General features: G+C 41.3%; 2 protein-coding genes across 7 annotated transcripts in view; one reads left to right on the top strand and one right to left on the bottom strand.

The window, feature by feature from the left end:
• Positions 1–8,723, top strand: part of LOC106808286 (serine-arginine protein 55-like) — a 21,116-nt gene extending 12,393 nt beyond the window's left edge. For both annotated transcript variants that reach the window (XM_014810939.1, XM_014810947.1), the window contains exons 4-8: positions 2,428–2,541; positions 4,139–4,211; positions 6,662–6,735; positions 6,987–7,169; positions 7,488–8,723. In XM_014810939.1, coding sequence (XP_014666425.1) covers positions 2,428–2,541; positions 4,139–4,211; positions 6,662–6,735; positions 6,987–7,169; positions 7,488–7,704 — 661 coding nt within the window. In that variant the 3' untranslated portion in view covers positions 7,705–8,723. The remainder of the gene's footprint in view (positions 1–2,427; positions 2,542–4,138; positions 4,212–6,661; positions 6,736–6,986; positions 7,170–7,487) is intronic.
• The window catches only part of LOC106808259 (calpain-B-like), a 41,458-nt gene continuing 39,031 nt past the window's right edge, over positions 8,557–10,983 (bottom strand). For all 5 annotated transcript variants that reach the window (XM_014810895.1, XM_014810902.1, XM_014810918.1 and 2 more), the window contains one exon: positions 8,557–10,953. In XM_014810895.1, the coding sequence (XP_014666381.1) occupies positions 10,927–10,953 (27 nt within the window). In that variant the 3' untranslated portion in view covers positions 8,557–10,926. The remainder of the gene's footprint in view (positions 10,954–10,983) is intronic.

Below are 10,983 nucleotides of genomic sequence, written 5' to 3'. Positions count from 1 at the left end.
AATAACAAAATAATCAGGCCACAATTAAACAATTTTTTGTTTGCCCTCACCCGACCCAGGCTGAAAAGTGTGGTTGGCTTTTTTTTAGGGCGGTCTTTTTACAAATTCAGCAATGGTGTCCAGTGCCTACGTGCTCAGGTGTGCTTGTGTGGAGATACCTTTTATGTTTGCCTACACATTTATATAATGTACATTGTACAGTGATACAATATACATATAAAATACTTTTAACAACTTGTGTTTATCAGAGCTAAATTGTGCATGATTTTATTTCCAGATCACGCACGCACGCACGCACACATACACGTAATGTGGAAATAAAAGCATTACAAATAAAAGCAACTTGAATTAAGAAATAATAAATATCTTCTTAGCACATATTAGTCTTTGGAAAGGAAAATAAAGTTAATCTGTCAGAGTTAGATCCATAATTAAGTTATTTAATATCTAAATTATAATATAGCGATTTCCAGGATTCCAGGAAAGTTTTGCTGTCCAAGTTTTGGAATTTAGCGATTCCAGGAAAGTTTTGCTGCCGCGCTCTCATACCAGCGGTGCCCGGCCACCCCCTACATATGTAATAACATGCACCCTGGCACGCAGCTGAAAGTGAAACAATCAATAATGCACTCGCCCTTCCCCCCCTACTTCAATCGGTGCCGCCCAGCCAACAGGCACGTACGCAGGCTGTGCATAGCTCTAGTACTATAGCCCGCGTACAGTTGCCGCAGGCCTGCCACATACAGAAACTTAAAAAAAAAATCGGAAAGGTCAATACAAATGTTTGTGTCGGCCCCTTTTTGGCGGGTCGGTCGGGTGAGGGCAAACAACCAACATTTTTATTATGGCCTCAGTTTGGTAAAATTTTTATGTCCTGTGCGGCGATTATCTAGTCGCCCCGCCGGACCAGCTGACACGAGCAAGCAGTCGCCCGGTCGATTTTCTAATCGCCACTGGCGACTGGGCGACCGCTAGTTTCTCACGCTGCACAATGTTAAGGCACAAGTTTAGGGTATAATACATACAAATGAAATGATTTTACACAATCTTTCCGTTGCTTGTTCTGACGTCTGCTGCGCTGAAGCGTATCATCCGTATGGTTATCATCGTGAATAATTCTACTTCTGCGAGTGGTGTCATGGCGTCACGACTCACGACAACTTCCGGTGGCTACGCCTAGCGGCCGCTATGACTATGAGCTATCCAGTTAGTATAATAGAGATCAGTGGTATCAACATGTTCCTACTCGATACTCCTAGTCCTAGCAGGATAGAGTGAATTAGTTTTCATTCTAGTGGTCAAAAAATTTATCAAAATTCCAGGAAATGGTGAGCGAATTGTAGTGGCGTAATCATAGCACTGAAATCGTAGTGATTTCATTGATTATTGAATGTTTAACTATAAAAACAAAACCTCGCATTCCGGGCGACTTTTCAATGAAATTTTGGTGCCCAACATTATTTCTACTCGCCTCGGGTGACTGGGCGAGTGTTAATTTTCATCACTGATATGCCGGTGGGACGGTGCTAATTTCGCGCCTTGTACATGATAATTTTATCTCATGATAAAGTTGTCACAAATTGTTATATTGGACTAATGTTTTTTTATTATAAATTATTATGTAAAGCAATCAAACTAGCCAGTAGCAGTATGTATACATGTGCATATTAATTCATAGGATATTGTTTGCAAGAACATTTATGGTTTTTATCATGTCACAAGAATCGTGTGTGATGTTAATTTATAATTATTTTGATTCCAATTTTTAACATGGTTTTCTATATCAGCAATGTGTGTGGCAATGTACACATATTGTGTCTGTTGGGGCAATATTGACCTGGGTATATATGTAAGCATATATGTGTCACGTGTAGTTCACTCAGTACTTGCTGTTTTTTTTTGTTACAGACTTTGTGTAGCATGTTTAGGTGGTTGTGGCGATCACGGTGTGGACTGGCTTGCCGTTGCTCGATCGCTTTATGGCAGCATGTTTGATGTATTTCTAATATACAGGGTCATTATTGAGCATGCCAGAGGACCAGTGCGTGGCGGAGGATTTGGAGGATTTAGTGGGCAAGGTGGCGGTGGCGGGGGCGGCGGTGGCGGCGGCGGTGGCGGCGGTGGCGGCGGCGGCGGCGGCTATCGGGATAGACGCCCGCCCCCCAGACGAGACAAGTAAGACACCCAGTGTGCTCTTCCTGTCCTCCTCTGCCAAGCCAAGCAGATGTGGGGTAGTGGCAGTCATTCTCGGTTTCTCTGAGGATCACCAACATTATCCTCGCACAGTTGTTGACAGCACAAACTTCTTCTTGCGGTGCACCTACGTTCACATCTTGGTAATGACTGCCACACCTTCATCGCTTGGCTTCCCAGAGCAGGGCATTTTCTGTTACTGTACTGTCGTTGACGTATACTTGTTGCTTTCAGGGTGGTATTAGAACACGCTAGAGGTACCCCACGGGGTTCTGGTGGCGGGCACCCAGGTCCTAATGGTGGCAGAAGAGGGGGCCGACCCTGGGAACGTGACAGCGGCCGTGACAAGTAAGACCCCCTCGTCAAGCTGGCCCTGATCTGAGTCTATGTACACGATTAGCAAAGCTTTATAATTTTGTACACAATACCCAATGTCACTGGCAAACCAAGAACGTGAAACGCGGGAGATTTTTTCTCTAATTTTTAGTGCAATAAGCAATTTGCAAATACAGTAAATACAGATTTGGAAATATAACGATTTCCAATAAGATCTGACATGTTGTAGCAACAGTACCATTTCTTACTCTCAAGGATCAGTGTTCATCATTTTATATTATCGGGGGAACAGTCTGTAGATAAATGCATTTAATCTAAACGAATCAATTGTCATTGCAAATTCAATGCACGTGTGGGACACCAATATACACTAACATGTTATGCAACTAAGAATGCATGTGAGAGAACGGTCATAGCATTTGGCCGTCACTAACGTTACACCAGGCATAGCATGAGAACACTGCGAATGCAGAGTAGCACTGTTGATATGCTGCCAGCCAAGATATAGTCCCCCAGTACCTAGGCAATGTAATGTCATTTCTTCTTTGCGCTGAAGAGACAATAAGGTGAACATAAATGCCACTCGACTTAGCAGTTTGCATGGGGTATGCATTGTTGTGTTTTGTTGTACCACAATATTGTGTGTGCTTTCTACTTTATTTATATTATATAATTTTTGTGCACCTCACATTTAATTGATTGATTTTGGCTCTGTTTAAAGTGATACTACAACCTATAATTTTAGGGTATATTAGCAAGTGCACAAATAATAGTATGTACCTACAAATTTCTATAATCATGCATTCACCCTCGTCCTAAAACCACAGCGAGTTTCGAAATCTAATTTTGGCCACTGACATGACACTTCGCGATTGTGCAATTATATTTATAGCTAACTGCTATTTAACCGAATGATTTTTATTTTATGAGAAATTTGTCCATTTTATAACTGAATCTAAAAGTTGTTTATAAGATATTGCAATCCTCCTCTTTAATAAATAAGAAACGTACTTGGTCTATTATAGCCTGCAGCCGAAACGTTGTAATGCGCAACTTTGATAGTAGCTGGGCTAGTAGTGTCGCTACCGTCGTTTTAAGCAACGATATAGTCGTTAGTTTTAAAATATTAAAAAAAAAATATTTCTAATGAATATTGAACAATGGAATTTTTAGTTTCATAATTTAAACCTTTTTTAACTGAAAATATGCAAGGAACCTAGCTAGTACGGTCAAGTATCCCTTTAAATATGCTCAATTAATTTGATTGTTGCTCTTTAATATTATAAGCAAAAGTAAATTAAGATGCTAATTAAGGTTAAATTAGATGTCTGTGCACTAAAGTAACATAATTTGTCTCTGAAGAAATACAAATCTGTGTTCATTTTTTTGTTCATATATTGTTAAGAACATAAAGTGGGCATTAGAAAAGATAGAAGATTGTTAAAAGTTCAATAACAGGCAATAAGTTGGAATTTTGCTCTCAATAAAACGTAATATCTTCTAGAATTCTCTATAATACAAGTGCATTCAGAAACCAGTAAAATCCGCGATTAATCGTGTCATATGCAGCATGTCGTCATGTCATTTTTTTTTTTTTTGCTTTTTGCAGTCGGTATGGACCACCGCAGCGGACAGATTATCGCCTTATTGTTGAGTCTCTATCCAGTAGAGTCAGCTGGCAGGTAGGAACATCGTTTTAGACCTCATGTTTAGTTTTTCATTATGAAAATATTCATGTAAGATTTGTTATTATATTACTTTATACCTGTGGGATATTTGATGTGGACCTGGTTTACAGTATCCTTTAGCATTGGGGGGTCTTTTAAAGGCGGTTAGGCAGTCACTTGTGTGTAAGTGTTATATTTTGTTGTGTTTTTTGTTTGTGGTTTTTACGTTTCTATTTAGTTTTTTTTATCGTTTATGTTTTTGTTGGAGGATGTTTTTATATTGTTTCAAGTATAGGTTTCTGACAGGAGTTTGCTGAGGGTCGGGGGTGGTATGCTATAATGACATGTTCATGTGTGTGCACATTCATGTAAGCATTGTATAATCTCCTGGCAGGAACCTTGTTGTGATTGCTAGTTTAACACCCAAATGGTGGGTGTGATGCATGGCAAATGTCCGGTCCAGGTTGCTGATACCTCCTTAGCTGTGTACAAGGAGATGTTCGTGGAAAGCAGTGCTCCTCCCTCATGCATGCACGGGTTCAGGCTGGGGGCGTGTCGGCGACGCTTTCAATTTAAGTTTTGTTTCAGTCACTATTAGCGGCATTTGGAAATTGAGGGTGCTGTTTGATAGAGATGTCTGGTGGACGAGACCAGTGGGTCAGAGACCAGTGTGTCACCAACCCTATCGCGTCTTCGAGGCTGGTGGCGGCAATACCTGACTCACCAATCAGCCGTGTGTGTATGTGTGAGTGTGTGAGTGCGTGCGTGCGCGCGTCTGTGTGTGACCATGACACCTGTGGCTTGTGGATATGTGTGGCTGTCTGTGTTGATGAAGTGAGCTTGAATGTGTCTGTGAATGGTCTACTATTTTTGTAGTCGGTTTTAAAATTGCTAGGATGGAGAAAATCTCTTAAAAAATAGTCATGGCAGTGCAAGTTATAAAATGGCGATAGTGCATATATAGAATTTTTTTTACGCAGAAGAAACATTTGAATGTCATTTTATTCAATAAGAATAATTATTTTTTCATAAATAATAGCAACAAACTGGATTACTTTTTAGTGATGGTCAAAGGTCTATAAGATAGACCATATAGAGGTCTATAAGATATCTCTGAGGAACTTCTTAATGCCTATGTATTTATAATATTTTTTTCTATGCCAAGAATTTTTTTTTTAATTAATGAAATTGTGGTAAGACAGCCAGTCATTCATTGTGTACTGTAATACGTGTGGTGTTTCCTGATTTCCTTTGTTTAACATGTCTACTTATGTCAGTATGTGTCATTATTTCTAGGTTCCATTCATTCAATTTGCCTAAACTTCAACCTAGCCTGTAAACTTCCAACTTCTTTTCCATTATATTTTTAGTATTTCCTACATGCGCTTTATCTTTTCACCATCGTATTCCTTCCCTCCCGCATCACTCCGATCTAATCTACAGTCGCAAACTCCCAGATCCACCACAAGATGATGCACAGAGCAACCCGGCACCCCGGCTGTGTGCCGGATATTCAACCGGGCGGTGACGCATTTCTAACCACAGGCAGGGCGGTTGATCGGTCGAGGCCATCGTCCCAGGCTGACCACTCCCCAAACATCCGTTGTGTTGGCAGTTGTTCGAGGCAGAGCGGTCGCGGTTGCAATCCATTGTGTGGTGGTCAGACCAGACGAGAACGTGTGGGGCTAATGGTTGAGCAGCGCCAGGGCGTGCCAGGGGTGTGTTGATGAGTCAGCGCCGCGTGTGTTGGTCGGTCCAGCCCGCTCAGTCCATAGCAAAGGTCCGAGTCGGACCAAGGTGGAGGGTCGGTCGCTCGTTGGTCAAGCATAGGCACCCATGTGGTGGTGCCGCCGCTATCAGGCTTGGTTTGGCGTCCTAGGCTTGGGCTGGCCATAGCTTGCTGAGCACACAACCTGTTCCAGATATTTAGAGTCAGTGAGGTAATCACTTGTTCTTTTTCTCAAACGTAAATGTAACTAACGCTATATTGGTAACGTATTAAATGTCTTTATTCGGAGATTGTTTGCGCTTGACATGTAAACCAGTCTTGACTGGCATTGGATGTTCTGAAAGCGGAAGACATTTTACTATGTTAGACTGCACTACAAAGGGTATTTGTAGAACGATTTTTAAACAATAGGCCTTTTTACGATTTTTAATTAAATTGGCCTTTCTTAATTGTAGTAAATATGGTAGAACGTCTTCCGGCTTGCAAGATGCATAATAACTAAATTTGTCAATCATTGGAAGTCGTTCCTCATTTTAGTTTCAGGTTTTCTGATCGAGTGTTTAGCACAAAAACTTACAATTTATTAATTATTACTGATCTAGGATTCGGGCGACTGCACATGTGAAGCTGAGCAAAGCTAGTTCATCGTGTAGGTAAGGGAAACTAGCAACGGGAAGGTGATTTACGAATGTTTGTGTGCTGCGTCTGATGCCCGTCGTGTATTTGTTCTGCGTAGGACCTGAAGGACTACATGAGGCAGGCTGGTGAGGTGACCTATGCTGACGCACACCGTGGTAGGAAGAACGAGGGGTGAGTCCTATTTATTCATGCATGCAAGTTATTTATAGTGCCTAATGGTATTGAGCTTAGAGGTATGTCACATTATCACTGACCCTCTGTTGGCTTTGCTAACAACATAAGTAAACTGTATAATATGTTGCCCACAAACACTCCCACTTGCGAAGGAATTGTAGACTACTACAAAGAATCGTATGCAATCGGGGCAGGCCATCTTGCAGTATGCTGATTTTGACATTGGATTCTTACTTTATTCTTGACAGTGTTGTAGAGTTTGCAACCTACAATGACATGAAGAATGCTATCGACAAGCTGGACGACACTGACCTGAACGGCCGTCGTATTAAGCTGGTGGAGGACCGGCCAAGCAAGTCCGGTCGCAGCCGTCGCAGCCGCAGTCGGTCCCGCTCCCCCCGCTCTCGCAGCCGCAGCCGCAGCAGATCCAGGTAAGCCCTGCCAGCGTGTCAGGGACCGTGACCTTTGTTTTCGTGTTCACCTAGCCGTCCTGGTGGCAGTCTCACGTAGAAAAAACAACCTCGAGCAGCAAACTCGGCGTAGAAATACGAGCTCGCGTCGCGAGTTCTAAATCTCCGCATCCCCAGTGGTGTCCGCAGGAGGCGTTCAGGTTAGCCCTGCCAGCGTGTCACCGTGGCCATTTCGTTTGTTCTCGAGTTTACCTAGCTCCACACGCGGCGCAGAAATACGAGCTCGCGTCTCGACCTCGTGCGAGTTCTAACTCTCCACATCCCCGGATTTCCCCGCAGGAGCCGATCCAGGTCCCCACGCTCGAAGTCGCGCAGCAAGTCTCGCTCCCGAACCAAGTCTCCCAACAAGGAAGCCAAGGACAAGAAGAGCAGAAGCCGATCGCGCAGCCGAGACGTTTCGAAATCGAAATCTCGCTCGCGGTCGCCGAGATCCAAGTCGCACAGCCGCTCGAAGACACCGGAGGAGAACAACAAACAGGAGGTTAAGGACGAGTGAGCGGGAGGTGTGTGTGTGTGTGTCCCCCCTCGTCTGTGACGAGCATGTGGCGTTGACATTGTCAGTCGTCGCGCCGTTCAATAACAGATTGACGCTTGCACGTGTCTGTGAGTGAAAGGCGAGGTTTTGTATTTCACTACTAGTGGGCAAAATGATAAAACAGTTACCCTGTAGTGGTATGATACCTGTGTGCTGTTTCATTATTCCCCCTCGTGTCTTACGGAACAGTACTAGTTGTTTCCATCTGCATACTGTATGCTAATCATAGCAACGCAAGCTATACTACCATAGCATGCAATTGTGTGCTGCACATCTATAGTGTTCCAGTCTTTGTGTTGACGATTTGTTTAACATAATTTTAGTCTTCAGATTTCTGCCACCATTTTAGTTGGTAAAAGAATTATTGGCACACCTTTAAACCGTAGTACGTGTCAATTAGTGTGGTGAAACACCGTGTTATGGTGCAGAATCTGCCTTTTCCACAGGAGAAAATAGTTGGAATGCGTGTTGCCGATGCATCCTAGTTAGGACCTAAACTATGCTTCTGTAACTGACGGTTTTTCGCGTCCACTTTGAATTTGGAATCTGTGCGGATTCTATTGCGGTGTAAATTATATCGAGGGGTGCGAGTCCAGTTCCATGTACTATCCAGTGAGAGAAAAGAATAGTTGCTATCCGTATCGTTTTGTGGCCATGATTTTGACATTCCAGTTTTTGCACCAATTCTTAAACTCGTAAAGATAAGTTTTTGGAGGCAGTAATGTAGTGTAACAAGCCTACATCTAGCTACTTACTTATCTATATTATTCTATGCTTTACTGCTGTCATGTGTTTTTGGTTAAATTGAGAGTGCATCACTGTGCTTCTAGTGATTCAGTTTTCAATGTAGAAAGTGTAACTCTGCTGTACAAAAATGGCCGAACAAGATTGTTTTTATTCATCACTGTCTTTATTATTCAGATAATGTAATGTAATTTGTCTTATGGTGAGAAAATAATAAATGGACAACATAAAATGTTTGACTTGTATTGAAATATTGTCGCACTTACAATACGTATTATGTTTCATCTTCAAATTGGTCATAATATTTCACATGATACCCAGCTTAAGTTATAACAAGTAAATTTCTCTGATTGTCTAAATTATATTTCTCCAATCTATCATAAGATTTCTTTTGTAGTTCCTGTACAATTGTACTGTTCTGCAGATTTGTAAGGTCATGTCTTCAAACGCCTAGATTGCCACGTTCAAAAAGCACGACGCCACAGAAGGCAATGACGGGATTTAAAATAAATTAAGCCAGTTTTTCCATTTACTTGTACTTGCACTGGTAGCGTACGTCTCTACCAATTTTACCAGCTGAGCATAAAGGAACTAAATTTCTAAGACTAACAAATTCATGCAAGTGCATGGGCTGAAGTGTCACAACGTAAAATCTGCACATAGGGTTCAATTAGACTTGCAGCAGCTGTTCCACAGTACAATGCATAATGACAATTATTTTCGTTGGTAACGGTTATGTTTGTACAAAAATAGGTTTAGCACCTAATTTTGGTACAAAATGATTAAATGCCAACACAAAATTGCACATAACTCGATTACAACATGATATGACCCATATGCTAGGCACACAAATCGTACAAGCACATTCGTTTTACCAAAAAATTATGTCTACACGTGGTAATTATATATTTTTGGTCTCACTAATAAAAAAGGTGGTAAATGAATATCACAATAAATTTTAATTAAAACGTCAGAAATTCTAAACCTCGAACCGAATGCACTTCTAACTTACACTCGGTGTACAGATACTCGGATGACTCCCTGTAGTTGTCATCACTGTTGCATCCACATGTGTAACGTAATATACATATGAGATGTCTTTGCGACGGAGGCGGATGGTGGCTAGTTTTTTGGACCCCCTTTTCAAAGTAAATACCAACGAATAATTCTTCAGAATTGTTGATGATACTTTTCTAACTTTACAAACATCGTATCATAGGTTCTTTTTAATAGAACATACAACAATAACGAGCTTTGTTGATATGAAAATAGGCATACATTTAGAAGCTGCACTTATTGATGTGTATCATATGTATACACATATATATATATTATATATATTTAATATTATGCATAATATGTCGATACTATTTCTAGGAACGAGAGGTATGAACATCTTTCCAAAAACTCGTGCATACCATACCGATATGAACACAGTAGAAAAGAATTGGGCGGGAACAAAATTTTCTTGCAAGTTGTTCTTACATTTTTCCTCACAGATATTTGAGAAAACCATAAACATACAGTCGCGAGTAACTAATGACAAATTGTCATTATTTTTTGTCAAATTTGTCATTATTAACTCCTGATACAGTATTTAGCTGCACAATCAGTGTGCGAGATGTACCCATTAACACGTGAATACACGCAGATATAGTCAGGAACCGTTAAACTAGCTATTTGCATATCATTATTTGTGTTATTAAGTAGCCAATCACGCTAAAAAACTCCAGGTCATCTAGTCTCAAAGTCAAAGAAATCATCAGAGTAACGGTCTACTGTAGTGTACCCATCAAAATCTGATTATTATTAAAATTAATGGCCAGGGCCCCATTGTCTGAAACGAGATTGTTCTTAGCATTGGTAATATTAGTGTGAAGGCTGACTATTATGCCTTCATGGGAGCACTCACAATGAATCGATAAGCACAGGAATTTGGGAATGAACGGCTTTATTCGGAGACGCCGGCTAACTCACATCAGCTCACATCAATGTCTCCCCAGTTGAGAGCGAGAGAGAGAGTGCGCCTCGCGCATGCGGCAACACTGTGCCACCTTCCGACACTATTCGAAAACTATGCCGCCGTCACATTAGCATTACCTTTTTTTCAAAGACAGCACCTCTACAAACTGCATGACAAAATCGTAGCTTTACCATGGTAACTAATGTATCTGTCAATGGTCTATGTGAAAAAATTAACGTTAAGACTAATCTTGTTTCCGACAACGCGGCCCCAGCTGCCTTTGATTAAACGTCCAAGTATTTATTAACGATGACTGAGCCGAGGTAAAAAGGTAAAATGGTAAGCTCTCGCTGTCAGACATTCAGCTTTGATAATGTACAAAGGATGCAGCGATGACCACTAGATGGCAGGACAGCTCCTTAACATATTCCTCTCATGCAGACACCGGCCACGCGTATGCTTGCTTGTTAAGAACACTAAACTTTTAAACTTTCAGACAGAAACTGAAATAAAAGGAAATAAACATTCATGAG

Source organism: Priapulus caudatus, unplaced genomic scaffold (assembly GCF_000485595.1).
Source record: "Priapulus caudatus unplaced genomic scaffold, Priapulus_caudatus-5.0.1 Scaffold13, whole genome shotgun sequence".
Classification (NCBI taxonomy): domain Eukaryota; kingdom Metazoa; phylum Priapulida; class Priapulimorpha; order Priapulimorphida; family Priapulidae; genus Priapulus; species Priapulus caudatus.
This window is presented reverse-complemented; position numbering and strand designations above follow the sequence as displayed.